We start from the raw sequence: 22359 nt of genomic DNA, 5'->3' as shown, positions 1-22359 counted from the left end.
TGTAACACCATGCTTCAACTTTTGGTCAGCACTGAAGTGGTCACACAGTGGGACAAGGTGGTTGTTGTCCTTCCAACTGGAACTGTTCTATTCTAATTGTATTTATTTAAAGAAGAAACCCAGCTGGTAACTTTGTTGGTTCCAACCAAGTTTCTTAGTGCCCAGATGGGGCCCTAGTGCTGTTCTGTTGTCTCCACTGGAGCAGTTGTGCAGCTGATTAAAGCTTAAGAACAGTTATCTTTTGGTAGAATGGCGACATGTGTTTTCTTAAAAGCATGCTGCAGCTGTCAGCTCATGAGTCAGTGATATTAGGAAAACCGTAATGCACTAATTAAAGTAGTAAGTAAATGGGGTTTGAAATCAGCTAAGACAGGTAACTTTTGGAGCTCAGAATGGCCGTAGCAGTTCTGATCAAAATCCTGTCTAGCTCGCTGTTTTTTCCTCCAGTAAGAACAATGGTCATCAGTGGTTGCTTACCTGGTTACTCTGGTATTTGCTGAGAGCAGTGTGAACAGTTAGTAGCTTCCCCGGGTTGCTCTGCTAGCGTTCAGAAATTAAAGCACAGGGACTTGGCCAGAGGCGATATCTGTGCTTAAGAGTCTTTTAGTGACTTTCCTGTTAGTTGGGTAACTAGTAATGAGAATGAATTTATGGTCATTGTAACTGGATTATATGTGTATTACTAATAGCAGTGTAAAATTTGCATTTCTGTTTTACAGAGAATGTCACTCTGTGCCATAGATGGTAAAATTTGACAAATGCTGGTGAAATAATGGCTACAGAGATTTACTTGTGTGCTCAGTGTTGATGGTGGTGTTTTTGTTTTTTCCAGTTTAGTTGTTCTTGCAGTGTCTTCACTTTTGCTTCAGGGAGAACTACATATCTAAATGGCATTTTTAAGTTGGCAGAGAGGAACAGACAATCTCTGGTGGTATGTATGTTTGCATCCTGATTTATCCGCCTTGCTTCTGGCAATCTGTGAGTGAGCTCTGCTGCAATGTGTCTGTGAACCGGCCATACAAACAGATAAGATGTTTTCTTTGTGTTTTTTTTTTAGCACTGTTTGTATAATGCATCATTTTAATGATTAACCTGAGCAAGTTGAAAGAATTTTTAAGAAACAAAGCTTATGAAAAGAAAATGTATGTCATTTTAGTGACTTTTTACCTTTTATTGCCAACATATTGGACCTTTGATAATTTTCAGAATTTCAAAAATTTCTTTGTAATCTTCTTGGAGTGAAATATTGCAAGTATGGGGCAGTAGCTTTTATACTGATTATTTTTAATATCTTTCTGTATGCAGTCTGACAGCCTTTTGTTACAGTAGACTTAGTAGCTCCAGTGTTACTTAATTTGCAGAGTAATACCTTCTTTGATAGCAGGTGTGGAAATACTTCAAGTGACCGGGTGATTTCAGGATAATAAAAACTTCTCCTTGGATTTGACTTAAAAGGATAATTGTTCCCTATGACTTTCCTCAAGGCAGCAAAACAAATGGGTGTGTAGAGAAGTGTTTTTTCATAAGAGATGTGAATCTTGGAGAAACCTATGCACACAGGAAAAAGCAGTGCATTTTTAATGCTTCTGTTACACTTGAAACATTTTGGGGGAAAATTCTGGTTTGGTCTTTTTTAGAATGAAAATATCTAACCTTGCAAGCTTTTTCTATGTGCTGAATGTTGAAATGCAGAAGTATGTTAGTGCTTTTGTTTTCAGATATTAAAGCACTTTTGTTTCTCCTTGGTTTAGTGAATGTTAAAACTTGGAGTAAAACTGAGCTTGGATGGGACACAAGGTCACATATGGGATTTTTCTTTCCCCTCTCAGAGCATTTTTGAGCCCCCGCACACTGGAAAGCCCAGTCAGAAAGGCGGAGAAGGAGGAGATGAGAATATTTTTGGGGCCTTGATGTAAATGCCACGTTTTAAAGAAATTACATCATGAAAATTGCTTTCCACTTTGGTATCTCTAAGGACTATTAACAGGAGCAACTCCAGACCTAGAAGTGCTTTGCAGACTGTTAGTGCTTAAAATATGAGTTAATTTTATCAAGACACAAGATAAAGGAAATTGCTTCTTGACTGGTTTCAGTGAGGAGGTTCTGGCATTGTCTGAAAACCCAGTAACTGATTTGCTTCCTGCGTGCCCATGAGATCGTGGGGGGAGTTGTTTTCATGTAAGGCCTTGTGGGGATGACAGGTGGGGTGAGGACCTCATCTTTCTCAGGGGAGCAAAAGAAGATGTTGTTTTTATTCTCAGCTGCTTGCTTTTCCAGTGTTTTCCTGTTTGTGTGGTCAGAGTGTTGTGGGAAAGGGTGAGGACACAAAGGGAGATGTGGCAGTAGCCCTACTCACACTGTAGTTGTGTAAGAGAATGTGTACAGGAGTTCCTGGCAGCGACGGCCACAGGGTTGGTCTGCGTGTGCTGCGGGGAATGGTGAAACGGCCGTGCTGCACGTTTTCTCAATTGAAAGTGCATCAGAGTTGAGCTGACTTGGTAATTCTGTGAGCAGTTCTTGGGTTTTGTGTGTGCAGACGCTTACACACACGCAGAGACACACATGAATAGTTCTGCACTGACTCAGTATCTGTATCTGAAAAATTTTTACTAGGTGTCTGCTAGCAGCGTGCGTAAAGCGTGTGTAAGCTTTCTGCAACACTGCCAGTTCTTCGTGCAGTGAAACAGGGGTATATGGTGTCTGTCTAAATAGCGTGTTCCCAGCAGCCAATTTAGGTTTAATAATTAGAAATAGTCAGGTACTTTAGTTTTCACCCCACAGGCTTAATACTGATTATTTGCTTTGGGAGGAAAGTTGTTCTTTCTTTTGATGAGGCAGGTGTTTGGATTCAGCAGTCTCTTCTGCACAATCCTGTGGATCTGGACTGTGTTAGGTTTTTTAATGCTCATCCTAACAAGCTTTCACGGAAGGCCTCATCTGGATCTCAGATCTGAATCTTGCAAAGCTTCGCTTACCTGACAGAGAGGGGCAGATCCTGTGCTGAGCCCTTCTCTATGAGCAGTGTGAGCAGTGGATCGCATTAGGTTTGTAAACATCCATGGCTGTCCCCTGGTCACTCAATCAACCATTTCATTGTAGTCCCAAGAGTCTGTTAACATACCCCAGTAAGATTACTTGTGATGTAAGAGTAGTCTTAGATTTGAGATTAGGTGGAATTTGCCTGATGATTCAACAAACATAAACTTCAAATATATCCGAATATATCATTATGATGTACTAGCTGACAAAATTTCCAGTGATTAAGATAAGAGCATAACATGTTATGTTGAAATTTTAACTGACAGACTTTGGCAGGTACCACGTCATTGTGCTAGTTGTCATTGAACCATTAATGAAAGGGCAGCATTAACCTGTTAATGTGGTGGTTAGTATGGATGCCCAAAATGCACCAAATAGAGTATCTCTGTGAAGCCTGGTTTTGCTGTGTTTGAGAGCAGAATTTGAGTTTGGGCTTTTACTTCATTCCAGATAGATACAGAGAATGCTTGTCTACAGACAGTATCTTGTGTAGGAACAATGAATTAAAATCTTTAAGTTTTGCAGCAGTAATCAGAGGTCCAGTGTGAGAAAGGGAACATCCGTTGGTGACAGTTTTTTAAGTGACATGAAAAAGCCTTCTGAGTGATTTTCTGTATTAGCCAAGTCTTATGGTCAAATTTTGTTTGCTGTGTAGATTTGAAATAAAATTGCTTAGGATTCCCTTCGCTTTCCGTTATGTAAAATTTTGAACAGAAGGAGTATTTTTGTGCCTGGAAGTATCTTGTCATTGGGTAAGTGATTTTACTTAAATGTGCATGTAATTCTTTTATGAGTACCCTTGCTATCTGAATTAAGTCTATAATCATTTCAGTTGTTCTCATTTTAGTTGTTGTGCCTATTTAAATACAAATTTTATTTTTTCTGAATGAGACACAACTTCATTAGATCTGTGGAATTATATCTCCACCCATGTCCTTATGGTGCGTATCCTTTCGTGTATAGCAATTAACATGTATCCAAGAAGAGGTAGTCTGATTTCCTGGTATCATGGAGGGAAATATTTATAAATACTTAATACTTACCTTTGTTCAATACTCAGAAATATGCTGTCTTATAATTATTTATGTTTTATTTCAAGATTGATGGTTCTTTTAGATACGAGTACTACTGTTGTGATCAATGAGTTTGTTAGTTCAGAACTGCAGTGGGGGGGGTTTTGTTTGTGGTTTGTTTTAGTTTCCATTAAACACTTTGTAATTCTGGAATGGATTATTTGATCCAAGTGGGTAAAGGCGACTTCTTTATGGTACCACATACTCAGATTTTTTTTGCAGTCCAGTCTTTTGGTTTCTAGAGGAAGCTTAAGGTATATTACGTATATGAAGTCCCAAGTCAATTTGGAGCCACATCGGCCTGCTAATTAGTTTGGGAAAAGTCTCACTTCAGACAGTGCCATTGCTGAGCCAGGATCTTGAGATTCATCCTTCCAACTAAGAAGGGTGGTGTTGGCTGGTTCTCTTCTCTGGAAAACTTCTGTTCTTTGGGGCCTGACATAAAATGCTTTTTCAGGTGCACCAGTCTGTATAGATACTAGCGGAGGCCCAAGCAGCTGCAAAAGGCTTTGTGCATTAGAAGTATACAGTGGGACTTAAATCACCAGTTATGAGACTAATTCAAGTGATGAGCAGGGAGGAGTGAGGAAGCACCATTTTTTCAGTCAGTTAAAAGCTTGGATTTCTTATTTTAAACTATGTTATGATAACATGCAGTTTCTGGGTGAATGCTGCCTAGCATGGGCTTCATATAAAACCCAATTCAACATAAATGACAACTAATACACTTTTCCCCCCCCTCCATTACTTGGGCTGATTGGGAGCGGGGATAAGGACTTGGCATGGCTTTAGCAATATTCAGTCGTACTCCTTCCCAGTTGGTACCTGAAAGAGAAAAAAGAATGAAATCTCTTGTATTGTTGGGGGTTTTAAAATTTTATTTATTTGCACAAATACATTTGCTTTGCAGGAATCCTGTTTTCATTATGTTGTCTCACCAGTGCTGGCTGAGCTGAAACTTCCTGCATCTCGGGGAGAGCATGTATAAAAGAAATGACCTCATGGCCAATGTGATGGTCACCTCCGCCACTCCAGAGGTACAGTTCCTTGGGTTTTGTTAGCTTCTGTGTCAAAATGGAAATTTTGGCTTGTTTCAACTTTCATGGAAGCACTTTTCACTACCAGTCCTGTCAGTCCTTTTTCTTATGAATATTGTAGCATTTGGGGCAGAGCAATTTTCGAACACTCCATGGTTCTCAGTGTTCACAGCCAATTTATTTGTTGTTGATGATGATTACTTATTTAGATTAGTTTTAAATAGCATTTTTTACCTGTTACTCTATAATTTAGAGCAGCCGTTTATTATTGGTGAGTTAAGAGCAATGTGACATACCATCTAAATGGAGCCAGTCAGAAATATTCCAGTTGATCTTTTTGGAATTTACTAGTCTACTAGTAAGAAAGTGCTCTGTAAGATTATGTTCATTTCAACGTTTTGTGTCTTTTGGAGACTAGGCAGTTCTGGTCTGCCTAGTGCCATCTTGAGCTGCTGTGCACAGCTAACAGCCTCAGTTTGTAGGTCCTGAAACTGAAGACTGCTTGGGTGTTAGTTAATCTACGGAGTTTTCCTGGCTTTTCCATGTAACATCATAATATTACATGAATATTTAATCATAATATTACATGAATATTTCATCATAATGAAATCGTCTAAATCAGCTACAGAAAAGCTTGCCCAGTCAAGCACGCATTTTAAATGTACAATTGGAGGTGATTTTTGCTTTCTAAAAAGTAACATTTTGATGATGAAATCATCGAGGTGGAATTATTCTCAGCTTGAAAAATTCTCCTTCTTCATCTCTTAGGACAGCTGAAGAGCTGCGTGAAGCAAGTTTTTCCATCATAGTGGTCCCTTTTGCACACACAACTTGTTCCTGTCAAAACAGTTGTCCTGATTTTCATGAAACAAATCAGCGGTTTCAGTAGTGAGCTGATCTTTAAAAATCTTAGAGCAAAATAAAAATATGTAATACAGTTGTGCCCTGCAGATCATTTTCTCAAACATGGTATAAATGCCCTCAGACCAACAAAAATAGTTTTTCATTCTCTCAAGATGGGGAACATTTTCCGTTGGGTCTGTAAACACACAAATTTGAAATTCCTCTTCAAAATAATTTAAAAAACTTTCTCACGCTGTTTCTCTGAACAAAAATATCTGTCATAGGTCAGAGCATAAGAAGTCTCCAGGGTCAAACCAAAGATTCTTCTAATCCATTATTCTGCCTCTGATAGTTGCCAGCAGCATATGCCTGAAGAAGGGCACAAGAACAGTGCATGCACAGGAAGCATCCCACTGGTACTGTCCTGGCCACAGCTGACTGCAACCCAGGGACTTCCTGAGGGGAAGGCCCTCTTTGCTGTCTCTCAGTGTATTTGTCTTCCATAAATTTACCTAGTTCCCTGTTTGAATCTGCTTCATCTTTTAGTTTATATAGAATCCCATAACAAGCTGTTTATCACCTTAACTATATGCTGTGTGAAGACCTGTATTCTCTTCTCTTTTAAAATCCATCTCTGATTTTAACTGATAACCCCTTCTCCTGGCGTTAGATGAAGCAAAGAGAGACCATTCCTGTCTTTCCTCTCACTTTGTTGGTTACTGAACATCCTCCCCACAACCCACTACCTCTTTGCCAGGTTGAAGCGCAGCCTGTCTTTCTTTGTAAAGAAGCCATTTCACACCTGTGATACTTGTTTCCTTGTTCTGAAATTTTTCCAGTTCTTTGATATCCCTTTAAGACGGAGACTAGTACTGCAAATGTATTCCAAGATCAGGTGCACCATGGATTTATAAAGGACCATATTCACAGTCTATTATATGTTTTATCTTTTCTGTTTAGAGACTTACCAAATCTTGTCAATTCCCTTTTCAGTTTTTCATTGCCAAGTTTTGATTTTTTGTTTTACCATACTGAATAAATAAAATTAAGATCCATAGCCATCAACAAATTGTCACCTCATTGTTGACTTTGTCTTTTCTAGATTGTTGAATATATAATAATCATCACTTACCTATGCATAATTCTCTGCTGATTCACATGTTCCCAGTGCTTGTAAACAACTGTTTTGTAACAAAGAGTGTCTATGCTAGGGCTGCATAGTTTCCTTAATGTCTTTGGAGTGAGGAACCATGTCAGAAGTCTTTTGGAAGCAAGACTGTATTAGTCATGTTCCTTTACCCACATGTCTGCAGACACTGAGGCACTGCTGCTCTTTCTAAATAACAACTTGGCAGTTTCCCAATGCAGCATACCTGTCTGTGTTTCTACTAATTCCCCTCTTACTCTCTTCTTGGGTTTGCCCACTACAAATGTCAGGCTTCCTAATCAGTAGCCCCCCAGATACTTTGTAGGGGAAAAAAAAAAAAAATCAGCATCTCATTTACCACCTTCTAGTTCTTTGCTACCAAGTCAGTTTTAAGCGACAATGACATGTCACAGTTAGGTAAGATGCCAAAAAATCTTGTTCTGACAAGTGTTCTTCTAGCAAACAAATAACCTCAGTTATCAGGGCTTAAGATTTGATGTGCATATATTTTTTATTCAGTATGTAGTTTTAATATTAAGAAATAGAAAAATAATGCTGTTATTAAATCACATTATTCCTAAAGAATGGAAAACGAGCCACAAGTGCTTGCATCTGAGCCCAAGGACAGAAAGTTCAAAAGGAAGGCAAGGTACCAATTTTTAAGGCAAAGCACAGCACTATTCTGAAGTACCCTGCAGCTAACTTTGGGTTAAATTTCAGTACATGTCAGTTTTTCCTTTTTTATAATGTTATGGATAGAGCAGCATGATTTGAATCTACCCACTCTTTACCTTGCATATTTAATTTTAAAATTTCCATTGAATGTGCATCTTCAGAATCCTGATGTGTTTCCTTTTGTGAGACAGCTCTTTTATCTAGTCTGTGATTTTTTAAAAATGGCTTTCTAAAGCTGCAAATCTCACAGAGCTAAAATTGCATGTCACTATAGTTTTTGCAGACAAAAGTTGGAAACGTTTGTGAACCATGTAACCTAAATTTTATAATTCAGTGTCTGAAGCTTTTTGAAGTTCATACATTTTCTTGTCATTTTTAAATATTTTTACACATCTATTTTCTGAATTTGACATGAAAACCATCATTCTGCAGATAAGCCTACTATTTTCTCTTTGTAGGGTAGTAGCAGTTCAGATTCTCTGGAAGGGCGAAGTTCAGATTATGCCAATAAAAGCTACGATGCAGTTGTATTTGATGTGTTGAAAGTAACTCCTGAGGAATTTGCTGTAAGTAGAAACATTATTTTTGCATTTAAGCTTGTATAATATTCAGGGCCTGCAGGATATTAAAAAATACATAACTTTTTTCTAAAAATAAGAGTATTTTAAATGAATTTCCAATGTTCTTGAAAACAAATTTGTGATTATATAAGCTTTAACAAAATAAACATGTCTTGGGATTTAATCATTCAGTACTAGCCTGAGACAGCATATTTGTTTTTCTGTGTAAAGCCATTTGAATTTTTTCTAGTGCTTTAGAAGACTCTAGCATAGATTCAAAGATGTTAGTTATCCACAGTCTGATTCTTTTTTTTTTTTTTTAATTGAAACCACAAATACTCATCTTCTCTGCTGAAACATCAGTTTCTTAAAAGCAGGAAAGAAACTTGTAGAGAGGAAACATTTTGCACTCCTTAATAATAAATTTTCAGTGCTAAACTGAAAGCAGAACTGCAGTTTTGGCAAAAGTGCGATACAGTTCTCGTGCTTGGCCTCTTGTTTTTAATTTGCGTGTTAACTTGCTGGGGAGCGGGCAGGAGTGAGGATGAAAGCTGCTGAACCTAGTTCAATGTTTTCATTAATATTCTGGGCATCAAAATGATGTTTCCCTCATTTGGTGCAAGATTGTATAATATCTGTTGACAAAGAAAGTCCTGGAGATATGCCTACATTATTCCTACAAGTTTGTCACTTTGGAACAAATTCTGATGAGTCTTTGACACTAATACAAAGTACACAGATGAGAGCTGTTATTAGGTAAAAATATAAAAATACTCAGTTGGCAAATCTGCATCAACTCAGTTAAAAAATGGCCTGATGCTTTTGCTCCTGTTCATCCAAGTTCAGATGATCCATGGCCAAGGACTACTGTCAGAAATGTGTAGAGCCACAATTTAGATAGGCCTGTAGAAGAGAGATGTCTGATTTCATCAGAGGAAACCGATTATTAAGTCCAAAGAGAGCCTGGAAGGTAGTGTGTAGTCTACACCAGGAAAAATGAATTTGTGGTGATATCAGAACTCTGTTTATACAGTGATCAAGTCAAGGTAAGGTTGCTCGTAACTTAGAACTCATCAGTTTTCTGTTGGGTTTATAGTTCTTACTGCTGTTGCTTTGAGACAGAAGCTTGTTGATGAGGGTCTTGATTTAATGGTACACTTCAAAAACACACACGTATGTGCACACACCCCCCCTTATGTCACTGTAACCCTCTTTTAGCTCAGAAGTCCAAACTTCTGTAAGTTGCTGTTCTCTTTCCAATTCCCCTTGTCACCTAGCCTTGAACAAAACAAAACAAAAAAAACCACCAAAGGCAGAAGAAACCTGGAAGTGGAATGTGTGTCTGTGAGACTGGCACTGGGGCTGGAAGAGATCATATGTAAGCCCTCGTGGAAGGGCTGTTTGTCTGGGGCTGGTTGGTTTGTTGATGGTGATTTTAATAGGGTCGCACAAACCTTTACACCAAGGCTTTCCTAGCCAGAGTAGCTGTTCTTGTGCCACATTCAAACCTTTTCACTGGTTTACCCTGATCCTCTTATTGACAGCTCAAGCAATGTTTACTGCTTCTGTTCCATCCAGAGAAGCAGGTAATTTTTTTTTCAGTAAATAAAAACAACCAGTAAATTATACATACAATTTCTTGTTACTTGAGACTGTAGTAGTCTGAGTGTTTCAAATAACTTGAAACAGTTCAGTTAGGGAGAATGAAAAAAACCACAGGTCTAGGTTTACTGTAGTTAGTACAGTTTGGTTACTGGACATCAGGGCAGAGATCTGTAGAAGATGGGGTTGCTGTATGGAAGATAAATATTTAGAGAAGGGGAGTGGAGCCAAGTTAAGGTCACTTCCAAGTTTAGTGTGTTGTGTTCCTTTTTAAAATCTATAAGCAGTGGAGGAGAAATTTCCTGTCAGTAATCACATACGTAACAAAAAGACCAGCAATTTGTCAATACTATTGAATTTTGTTTTCACCTTTTTGGTGATTTCGATTGAACCCATGTCTTGTTGAGACGATCACTAATTCTTGCTGAAAACTTCTTTATTAATGTCAAATAATATGGCTTATAGTCAACTTTTTGGAGCCTTTGCTGTGCATCTTATTAGGAGACAGTCAAGAAGTTGCAAACAGGCATTTGTGACTGCAGTCAGTTAATAACAAGTGAGTTTGTAAATACCCAAACATTACTTGTAAGTATCAGTAGCAAAATAGAGTGCTGCTAAGAGTGTTCAGCTAGGGCTTTGTGGCAAAATCTTTGACTTGACATAATATAAAAGCAAGAGATAGAGAGTGTAAATTCACCATTTATGGAAGGAAATTTTTTTGATGTCTGTCAAATTTTATGGGCCTCTAACTTTCCTAGGCTTATGTCTGAGGAATCATACTTGTAGTAGAAACCTTATTAAAATTGCATTTAAACAGATAGTTATGGATAAATGGTGGAATCAGATGAGCACTTTGAGAGGGGCTTAGCATGTTTTTGCCACTTTGGGTTTAGCGCAACAAAATGGCCACAGAAGCTTTGCGGGGGAAAGATCTAAAGTGTTCTTTGACACTTTCTTTTACAGTCAGGTAAATTACGAAGTTAAAAGCTCTATAGGTTTATACACTCACAGTGTAACTGAAGTACCTGTTGGTTAAACATAACTTATGTAACTTCCAAATATATAATGTCATTTGATCGCTGAAGCAATTCAAGTTATCTTGTCACTCAGATGCTGAAAATGTTCTATAAATGCTTTTTTTCCACCATCGCTGGCTTTGAAACAGCATTACAGTGTCTCCTCAGAACACACTCATCAGTGCCTGAAGATGTGTGTGTGACCCCTCCAAAGCACGCTCCAGCCGTGACTGATAACACATCATGGTGCTGTACTGCCTTTCCAACCAGTGAACACAAATACACGCTGCTTTCTGTGCGAAAGGCAGTTCTTCCTGCCATTGTTGTTTTGGCCCTTTATTGACATAACAGAAAGACTCTCAAATACAGGTTTTTCCTCTTAGACTGCTGCAGGTGCTGCCCACAGCAGTGAGGCGGGAGGGAGGGACTTGAGCTCTGTTGCATGCAGGGTGCTGGAGGTTCTGCTGGTGCTGGGGGGTGAATTAGGACTGGTCAGTTCTGGTCTGTGGAGAAAAGGTGGCTGTATGGTTTGTAGTTACTAAAGGGCAGATGTAAATATGTGATTGTTAGCTCTTCCTATCACATGATTTAAAATTTTATCTTTATTGCAGAGCCAGATTACACTGATGGATATGCCGGTATTTAAAGCTATACAGCCAGAGGTAGGTTTTCTTACTGTCTGCTCACACCTTTGGAACTCAGTGCCTGAGGAGATGTAACCATTTAAATAATGCTTTTTAATTCAGAAATGCTCAACTTCTTGCACTGCACTAATACTCTTCTAGGCTTATTCCTTGTTAGCACTGTGAATCTGTAATCCAGCCTGATTTACTGTGATTTGTCATCTATTGCCAAAGGAGATGACTGTGCTTTTCTGGAAATCTTCCTGTTTTGTGTTCACTGTTTCTTCAGGATATATTTATCAAATATCAAAATTCTCTACTCTCCCTTCTGCTCCTGTTTTTAAGTTCACATCTGATTTCAGAGTTTGACTTATGCCTCTAGTCATAACCTGGATTTTAGTCTGCATCAGCCACTTGGTAAACTTATTAATTTGTACTATCATGTTTAAGATTCAAATCTGAGGGAATAGATCAGCTGAAACCCTTAAAAGTTATTGTATTAGTGTCCTTTAATTTTTTTAACCTTTTAAGAAAGAGACAGAATTAAACTCAAGGCCTGTTGAGGAAGAGCAATCAAAATGAACATAGACATTTGAAAATCAGAAATAGGAACTTCAGAAATTAAGAATGAAGGCAGTTATCAGGATATGTTAAATTTGCATGAAAGTGATGTTATCTCGGTATTATGATGAAATAAATCTATTTCCTGCAAAAGGTACAAGAATTGCGTGTTTCCAGCTTCAAGTTCTTTAATGTAAGAACATGTCCTTAGATCCATTATGGTTTATTGTCTTCTTCTGCCTCAGTGGAATATCATGAATATATAAAGGGAGAAAAATCCCCTATATTAGTGGAACTGGATTTTTGAAAACTTCAGAAAAGGCAGTCTGGTTTAGAAGGTTCTTAGTTGAAACTCAATCCATCTAATCTGATCACTAACAAAACAACTTGTTGTATGTTACAGTGGTTCAGAGAGGTTAGCAGCCTTCTATTTTGAGAAAGTATAGGAAGGAAAATAAAAATTAATCTAGCTGGTGTCTTGCTTTCCTGACAGATAAATTAATTCGTTTCAAGAACAACAAGACAGTTTTGTGGCTGAAAACACTTTCATGCTTCTGAAATTACACGGGCTCTCCAGGCAGTCAGGGGGAGTGTTTTCTTTACTGTGGGGGAGAAAATGGCAAATGAACAATGCAATAAGAAACAAGCAATACCCATAGAAAAATCTGTTAACACGGAAATATCAGTATTTACCAACAGATACGTATATACTTTTTATGAGAAAATTTTGCTAAGAAAAACATCAGGTAGAACAAAATGGAGGTTTCACCAAAAGTAGAGGTAGTGTGATACCATGAGGAGATGAGTGAGTGCAAAATAAAATACCAAACCAGAGACGTTCATATTTAAAGTTAATTTTGCATTTGCTTTAATTGCTATGAAATACCTGTAACATAGAATTTTATAGTAAAACAAAATACAGGTTTGTTGTTCTTTTCCATTGTCACTGCTTCATTTCACCTTTTGGAAATTAAATTTCCTGATCTCTACTCTGGCAGATAGATGCAACTTAGTGAGAGATTATCAGAAAAAAATAAACATGATATTTTCAGCTTCTGCTAGAATAAAGGTGTGTGGTGAGCAACAGTTGCCATAAATGATTAGATTTTAATTGTATTTTCTGACTTTCATTTTACTGGAATTACCAATATAATTTAATTGTTTGTTTGCCAAAAAGAAACAACTCTTTCTATCTTGAAATTGTGCCAACTGGAGGACTAGGTTTGAAAGCAAGATATAGTCTGTATATTTGTCATCTACCTGCCTCTTGTTACTAGGCTAAGAAGGTTAACATGTCCCAGTGGGATCAAATATTAATGCATAGTCTGTAATTGTCTGCGTTTGCTCGAGGCCTGTCGGGTGTGTTCTGTGTCCGTAGCTTGGGCACCCTTCGGCAGCCGTCCCCTCGGAGGCCGCAGGGTCTCTCGCAGATGGCTCCTGGCCCTGGCCCTGTTCCTGGGCAGGGGCTGTCTGATGTCCCACACCAGAGCCCTGCCTTGGTGTCCCTGCATCGCGTGGCAGAAGGCAAGGACAGTGTTCAGTCACGTCACTGCACAGGGCGAGGGCACAGTTACGGTTCCTGCTTTTCCTTTCATACTTGTTTGTGCGAGGTGGGCACGGTTGCTCTGCAGCATCACCATGCCGGGAGCAGCGGCAGGTGCCTGGTACGTGGGCAGAGGGGCTGTGGCGAGGCTGCAGGGTTTGCTGCCTTCCAGGGCTTTCCTTCGTCAGCAGCTGTTGGGCTGGTGCTTTAAGGAGGGACCTGCTGGTCAGCTCTGGGTTTGGGGGAACAGCATTGTGTTGTTTTTTCTTCAGGTTCTAGTCTTTAACATGAGCTTATGCAGGGATGGAAAGACCTAAGGTTTTAGAGTTCTGGTTGCCAAGTCTTCTCTCAAGCACACAAACACCCTTTAAACCTAGCACTAGCTGAGGCTTTTCTGCTTTTTGATTGAGCTATTACTAGAAAAACACATTTGTGTGTTACTTTGCAACAGTTCAGTAAGAGGATGTCTGATTAACATTTTTTTTCCATCAGAAATAACTATGCTTACAGTCTATGTAACTTTAGAGGTTTTTTTTTTCCAAACTTCTGGAAATTGCGGTCTTCAAGATTTCAGGGTTTTCTTGCATGCTTGATTGTAAAGTTTCTTGTGATTGTGTGCATTGAGGAAATTGCCTTCATCCTTCCATACAAAAAGATAAAGTGTAATTCTAGAACACAGTACGTTTTAGCAGTATTAAAAAAATTCAACAGGGGCATGTTGGATCACTTACTGTTACCAACCTTCCTATTTGGTCCAAATTTTTGAACTTAGTCAAATGATTTTACTGTGCACAGGATTTTCCATTGCTGCTCTCTAGCCCTCTGGCAACTGCTTAATATCCTTAGGTTACTGACCTCTTCCACTTTTCTGATAAATGTAAATTTTGCTGTCCCTAGTAGAGTGACTGAGATTTTTCCACATAAACTTATTATTTCCAGACTCTTAAGACCAGACGTGCAGCGATCACGTGAAAATCTGTGTCTTGACAGATGTGAATTGGCATTTTTATCTGCAGAAGGCTTAAATGCTGGAAGACTGGGATACAAAGTATGTTTGGAACTGGAAATGCTTTTCCTGGTGCTCACACAGGAACATGCAGACCTCAGCATCTCCAGAGTGTGTTCTGTTTGTCAGAATGTGCAAAGAGCACAGAGGCAGAATTCTCTTTGGCTGACTCTCTGCCTTTTCATGTGAAGTGTCTAAAGTTAATAGCGTACATCTGAAAAGTTGAACAACATTCTGATTGAAACTGAAATTTGTGGTTCTAAAAACAGAAGAGTGATTTAGAACTGGTGTTATGGAGAACTCATTTCCAGTATGTATGCATCTACCACGCGTCAGATCTGAATATGAAGATTGTATAGATATGTGGTAACTTGAATCTGTAGTTAAAAAGAGGCAGGCTGTCTAAATATATTTGGAATGGCCTAAAATAACCATTGGAAAATAGACACTTTCTTTCTGGCTAAATCAAATTTGCAGTTATAATTTAAAATTCCTTTTGATGTGTAATTTAATACAGTTTATTTAAGGAGAAAATCATTAATCTGCTTTTAGCTCTTCTGTTTGCTTTATACTTCCCACAGGAATTTCTACTATTTATTTTGCAGTTTAGGTGAAAGATTATTTTCTGCCATAGAGCCCTGGGATTTTGTTATGAATTGAAACTGATTGGTTGTGATTACCATGTGTACTACAGAATTTGTGATTTTTCCTATTATTTAGAACTGGGTTGACTTCGAAGTAGTTTTCGTAATGAAAGAGTATTCAGAAATTTGTTTCATATACTGTGACTGAACTATGCAACCTACTGGCAACTTTTTGCTTTATTAGCACCAGAGTGCTAATCCATGTTCTTAAGTATATGCTGCACTTCGGTCAAGTCTGGCTAAACTCCTATGGCTTAAAAAAACAGAAAAAAAAATCATCAAAATCCAAAATAAAACAGAGTTCTAACTCCAACCTTCTGTCCACCAGATCTTCTGACTTAAGGCTGTTACTGCCCAGCCCTTTTTTAAATGATAGGCTTTCTCAGTCTGAGCATCACGTATGGAGATTTCAGAGTTTATTAAATTAGTTTGTAACTACTGTAAATGCTTTAGATCTCGCATTATACTAATAAAAAAAATGGGAGATTGAATCTGCTGAACTGTGGTGTATTCATGGAAGTTTTACTAACTGTGAGGAAGACACTTGGGAATAATAGCTAGGCTGTCACTTCTAGTTGGACAGCTGAATTTTGTATTTGTTAACTACTTTTAATACTGCTTATTGATGTTAACTTCAATTTTGAACCAGATAAGAGTATGTACTAGCAAAGTCTTTACTCCTGTGTCTGCTGAGTTGCTCATATGAGGGAACCCTGGACTGTAATACTCAGTGCAGAATGAAACTTGAGGCATCAGTTGTGCCTGGTTGTTTAGTCTCGCTGTATCTGAATGTTAATAATTGTCTGTTTTTTCTAGTATCGGGCGAATATTCAAATCACATCATTTATGTACATCAGGAAAACACAGAAGTGTTTGGTTAGTCTAACTGTCATTGGATCAGTGCCTTGAATTGGTTCTAGTAGTTATCTGATAGATGCTCCTGTCATGTATCAGTTTTTACTCTTTTAAATGTTTTTAAACATTACTGATTTAAGGCAATTCTCAAATGTGTTTCCTAGGAACTAGCCAGCTGTGGATGGAATAAGAAAGAAAAACATATACTCGCTCCAAATATTGTTGCCTTTACTAGGAGGTTCAACCAGGTAAATGGTTCGATTGCTGTGGTGAACAGGTACTGTTTGTCTTTGAGTATAAATAGAACTACTCCTATGAATTAAAACTTAAGAATATTTTTCTAAATGAGGATTAAGATTTTAAAATGGCAGATCCTGTTTTCAGTTGCTTTGTCCACATTTTTGTGTCATTCCTCTAGACCGTTGGTTCCTATTTATTGGTTCCTAATCATTTTTGCTTATGTGTCATGGTACAACATCAGCAATTATTTCCGTTCTTTTCTGGGTTTCACCTGCTCATTCAGTTACCTTAGCGTTGCCTCACTTCTCTACCTAATTCTTATATCCAGCAGTAAAGTTTTCAGGCAATTGCAGCTATAGAGATGAGAGTTTATGGGATTAGAACTCCCTTCTTTAGCCTGTTTTCTCCCTGGAGCATCATGAAAGTTTACAAATATTTCATCTAATAAATTCCTTTTTTTTTGTAAATAAATTCAGTTATGTGTGTTTACTTTATAGGTCAGTTTTTGGGTTGTACGAGAAATATTAACAGCACAGACCTTAAAAATAAGGGCAGAAATATTGAGCCATTTTGTGAAAATAGCTAAAGTAAGTGCAAATTTCTTGTACTATTGTTCAAAATCTTACTTCCTTTTTGTTTGTTTCTGCACGACTCCTGTGAACTGTTGTTAGATTACAGAGGGTAATGTTCTATTTTAGCTTATCTGCTATGTTGTACCACATGAATAAGATAAAGGTATGACATCTGTTGTTTTTACTTGATTAAATAAAACTACCGGGTTCAGTGTGAGTTGTCTTGCATCTTTGCCTAACAAGTTTAAAAGTGGTTTGTCTTGTTGATGGCCAACTACGTGTTGCCAGCACTGACCATGGTTGTAAACTGTTCTGGTTTTTGTCTCCTCCCCTTCAAACTTAACTTTTATAAAAAGAAATCTGTTGCTTCCAAAATGGCTGTTGTGATATTTGTGTTCCTACTTGTAACATGTAGTTGCTGGTATAAAGTACCTCTGTTAAAGTTCAGTTATTTTAATGAGTTTGAGCACTGCATTTTACAAGTCACTCATAACTTTTTAAAAACTATTTTTAAAAATACTTCTCTGCTTCATGACCTGTGGTCATTCTGTTTTGTATGACCCTGTGTGACACTTACTAATATTAGTAAGAAGACAGCATTTGGCTCAAAGGCCTGAGCTAATCTTGTACATGTGAAATTGTGTGTGTGTAGGTAATGAGGATAGTATTTTCCATGTATTACTAAATAAGTTTTTTTACGTATTCTGAATGTTTGCAATCAGTTTACTTAGCAGTTTTGTGCTTGCGCAGAAGAGAATGTATCTGAATTCCTGACACAAATGCATAATCCAGGTACTAGAAGAATGATCAGTTTGCCGGTGTTAGGTTACTTTTAGAAATAAGAGGTTTGGGTTTGTGGTTTTTTCCCCACAAAAAGGAAAAGACTACCCTCTTTTTCATTTTTTTTATTTTTCCCACCACGTTCCTCCTTTTCCCTCAATACAATTGAGATCTTTTTCAAATGTTCTGGAGCAATAACTAAATCACTAACTCAGGGATGAATCCAAACTCTTTTTTAAGATATACGAAGAAGCTACATGACAGCAGTTCTCATTTTTCTATCTTTCTGGAACTATGTTGTAGGAAACTTTATCATCTAAAACATCTTTATTCCGAAGTACTGTCTCTTGAGATCAACGTGTTTTGAGTAATTGTCAACACAGAATGAATGTACAGTACGTTGAAGTGTGGAAAATTTGTCCCGTAAAACAGGTTACAAAATAAAAATTTATATTAATACTGAAGGGTCAGCAGCAGCTTTGGTTAATGTTTTTGGCTTAATTCTATTTTAAATTTCAAAAATTATACCCATTTTCGAGAACAGTGCATCAAATAATTTTTTTTCATTTTCTGTTCCTGAAGGAACAGCCTTAGAAAATAACAAATTCAAATTAAATACAGTCTGTATTCTCACAACTGAAATGCCTTTTGTTTTGAGGGGTATATTTGGAAAATGTGCAACTTTTAAAGTGATGTTAAGAATTCTGCACATTGACAGCATTGGATAGTGTTGTCTGCAGTCATTGATGAAAAGTTTGTATTTTATTAATGAAAAAAAAATATATTTTATTAATGCAACTTTGAGATTAATTCTGTTTTTCTTTTTTGATGTGCTAAAAAGTTGTTACTCCCTTTTTTCAGAAGCTTCTAGAACTGAATAACCTTCATTCTCTTATGTCTGTGGTGTCAGCACTGCAGAGTGCACCTATCTTCAGGCTGACCAAAACCTGGGCTGTAAGTTATTCCTTGACCATTGACTTTCCTGTCTTGTTTGGATTGTGAGGTTTTCAAAACTCTAGGTAGTGATATGTGGATCCCTGATAAACTGTTCAGAAATAATAATCACATTTGTTCACGTCTTAAGATTTATGCTGAATTGCATTTTTTTTTTTCTGAACGGGTAGCATGTTTTCAAACACTGTGGTGGTTTGGGTGATGATGAATCTAATCTTATTTTGACTATGTTTTTATTTACTGTGGGTGGTTCAACAAATTTTATTTGTTGTCTTTCTGTGGATTTGTCTTTTAAAATTTTATGGTCTTCGTTTTTTTCTATGTAGCTTTTGAATCGCAAAGACAAGACCACCTTTGAGAAGTTAGACTATTTACTGTCTAAGGAAGATAATTATAAAAGGACACGAGAGTACATCAGAAGCCTGAAAATGGTTCCTACTATTCCATATTTAGGTGAGTGTGAACAATTTCCTTATTTATCTGTAGCTCATTTTGACTGATGACCACTAATGTAGCAGGTTGTGTACCTGAAGAACACTGTATACAGAACATATGGGTCACTTCTCATTTAGAAAAATTAGATCTGATGGAGATTTTTAAGCTACACACTGTCTAGGATCTCAGAATTTAGAAGTTTTGTGCATTACTGACATCTGAAACTACAAGCATGTCTTTGTTTACTGTCCTTTTGATGTTTTCAGAATTTACAAGGGTTGGGCTTCAGAAATGTCTTGAAGTACAGCGTGATTTGAGATCTTGTTCCTGAGGCTTTCATTTTTGCTGAACTGTTCTTTCAGATACCTCATAACTTGGTGTCTCTAAGCTGTAGTTGTTGGTTTGTGTCAGTTTCGTGTAAAGACTTTGAAAAGAGGTACAAACCAAATACTCACTTCAGTTGATTGACTTGTCTTTTCAGTGTTCCCTTGTGTTATTCATGTAGACACACTATATCATTATTTCCCCAATGGCTTCTAACTTGCAGTTCCTGCCCATTACTGAACTAACTGTGCTAGCATTCCTGAGGAACACTGGAAAAACCAGATTCCTGTTAAGGCCATTCAGACACTGGAATGTCTTTCCTAGTGATGGATTTTTTTTAAAAGAAAGAGTTAATCCAAGAAGTATTTAACCACATCTTCTGTAAGGGATATAATAGAAATAGTAAGATAATTTATTGTAATTATTTTTAGTTCCCAAGATAAGTACAGTGCGTTTCCTATAGCAGTCCACGTATGCAAAGCATGGTCCTGTTGAAGTAATTGTTCTGAACATTTTGTAAATGACTTCCAGAAAAAATATATTTTAAAAAAATCAAACTAAGTCTGGAATTCCCATCACAGATATTTGGCACAAGTCACTCATGTTTGACACAGTTATAAGTAACAGAATACACCATAAAGAGATGTCTTAAACATTTTAAAGTATTGGTACAACTACAAACTCCACTTCTAATGCACCTTTTTTCCTCTTGTAACATCATTCTGCCTTGTGCTTGAGCCACATGAACTCCACAATATCAAATGTGAAATACACCTTTACTTAAAGTACTGGCTGTTATTCCAGTTAATGATCTATAATTACAGCCACACATCCGAGAAGAAAATGTTAAGTATTCTAGGAATGATACATAACAGTTCTTAGACAGCTGTGTTGATTCCAAGGAGGCTTCTCATCATTGTGATGAATATGTCTGACATACTCACAGAATTTCAGAAGGATATATGAGGAAGACTCTTTACTTTTTGCATAGACTTTTTAGCACCTCAAGCTTATATGTAGTCTTAAAGTATACAAGGGACTACAAAGAAAACCTTTATGTGGATGTGTAAGCACTCAAACTAAATCTGTAGCTTAGTCAGTTTGCAGTAGGTTTTTTAGAATCTTCATTCCTTCAGCTTTTTCGCCATTTATTCTGTTGATTTGGTGCATATAGTTCAGAAGAAAACCATGCCACTTGGCATCCTTGACAACCTTCTGTGGCAGCGTTTCAGTTCTGTATCCTTTTTTAGGGGAAGAGAGCACACGTAGACTGCACACAAAATTCAAGGTAGAAGCTTATGTTAGATATATACAGAAATTTTTTTGTGTGTTCTGCTTAATTCCTAACATTCTGTTAGCTCAAAATATAATAGCAAACATAAAAGCAAGTTGTTTTCAGGAACTATTTATTGTAATCCCAAGATCTTGCCTTTATTGGCAATAACTTGCTCTTTTCATTTGATATGGAAAGTCAGGACTTTTTTCTCCCCTGTATGTGTCACTGTCTATAGATCTTTTTTTTTTTTTTTTTATCTTTTGTCTTACTGTCCAAGCACTCTGTCTCAAATTCTTCTGCAGTTCCTCTGTCAGCCCTTCTCTTCGCTCCCATCACTTAGTTAATATCATCATCAGATTTTCGTTGCATTGTTCACTCTGATTTTCAGGTCACTTATGAATGTGTTGAACAGCATGAGTCCCAGCACAAATAGAGTCAGCACTGCTTATGTAAAATATTTCTTATTAAATAAATTTGACAGCTATCCCTAACAGCTATACTTTAAAAAATGTGTTGAAAAATTGGTGTAAGTTATTGAAACTTCTTTGAAAATAATTTCAGGTTAGAAGCAATGTTTAACTTATCAGAAGAGTCTATTCAAAGGGGACTTGTTTCAGTGAATAAATATCTTGGGGTAGACAGTATCGGGTTTAGAAAAACTTCTTTAATCTGCTTAAATGAACAAGTAGACTGATCGATCTATGTTAGCAGTAAGTAGTGAACTTACATCACCGAGTGAGAGTGACGGTCTGAGGATTTGCAGCGTTCACGGGCTCATGTTTCATGCTGTAGAGCCTCTTCTCCCACTGCAAGACTGTTAGTTACGAGGTGTCAGTTCTCATTCCCTCTGGGGCGGTCTGAGGTTGGTTGAGCTGCGCTGGAGAATGTGCTGGGGCGTTAAACAACTGCTTGTCCAGGCACTCGGGTAAGCAGTGTTGCTGCTGCTCTTTTAAAGGAGGTTTTCCCTGCTTCCTGAGAGGTGCACTTGAACCTCTGTGTGACCATTGTGTGACTGATGAATATAGGAGACAACTGGTATGTTTAAAACCTCAAGATATGAGAGATTAATATATTCCTTTACTATATTTGGAGCTACTGTGTTAAAACATCCAACAGTTTGTTTTCAGACAGATCTTCCAAAGTTGGTTTTTGGTTTTTTTTTTAAAAAAAAAGTAAGAAAAAACGCATGAGATTGGCAAGGCTGTGGTCTGAGCTGTTGGAAGCATTGAGCCACAGCATGATCTAAGAAAAATAGGAGCCACATTGATTTGAACGTTCGTGGGTGCAGTGGGTAGCTGCAGCTTTTTCCTGTCTTCACTGTAGATGATCTTTTTGCTTGTATCTATGTTAGAAAGGACAAAGATGGTTATGTTCTGTTACAGTCTACAGGTTTCACTGAGTTGTGGTGGTTTGTTTTGTTGTTTTTTTCTTGGCATATAACAATGGGGATAATTCCTTGAATGATAATAGAGGTTTCGGGAGAGAAGTCTTATGAGATATGCAACCAAGAGTTGTATTCTGAAGTAACTTAAATCTTGGGAGCTGGCCTTTTGC

General features: G+C 37.5%; 1 protein-coding gene across 2 annotated transcripts in view; it reads left to right on the top strand.

Moving 5' to 3' along the window:
- The window catches only part of RALGPS1 (Ral GEF with PH domain and SH3 binding motif 1), a 101578-nt gene that overhangs the window by 10588 nt on the left and 68631 nt on the right, over positions 1-22359 (top strand). The window contains exons 3-9 of one of the 2 annotated variants that reach the window (XM_074923395.1): positions 5023-5149; positions 8273-8380; positions 11604-11654; positions 16389-16472; positions 16962-17051; positions 18678-18770; positions 19097-19223. In XM_074923395.1, the coding sequence (XP_074779496.1) occupies positions 5093-5149; positions 8273-8380; positions 11604-11654; positions 16389-16472; positions 16962-17051; positions 18678-18770; positions 19097-19223 (610 nt within the window). In that variant the 5' untranslated portion in view covers positions 5023-5092. Of the gene's footprint in view, positions 1-5022; positions 5150-8272; positions 8381-11603; positions 11655-16388; positions 16473-16961; positions 17052-18677; positions 18771-19096; positions 19224-22359 lie in introns of those variants that run through there. The other variant, XM_074923394.1, reaches the window with a different exon arrangement.

Source organism: Athene noctua, chromosome 20 (assembly GCF_965140245.1).
Source record: "Athene noctua chromosome 20, bAthNoc1.hap1.1, whole genome shotgun sequence".
NCBI lineage: Eukaryota > Metazoa > Chordata > Aves > Strigiformes > Strigidae > Athene > Athene noctua.
Note: the sequence above shows the minus strand (reverse complement) of the source record. Positions and strands in the feature narration are given on the sequence as shown.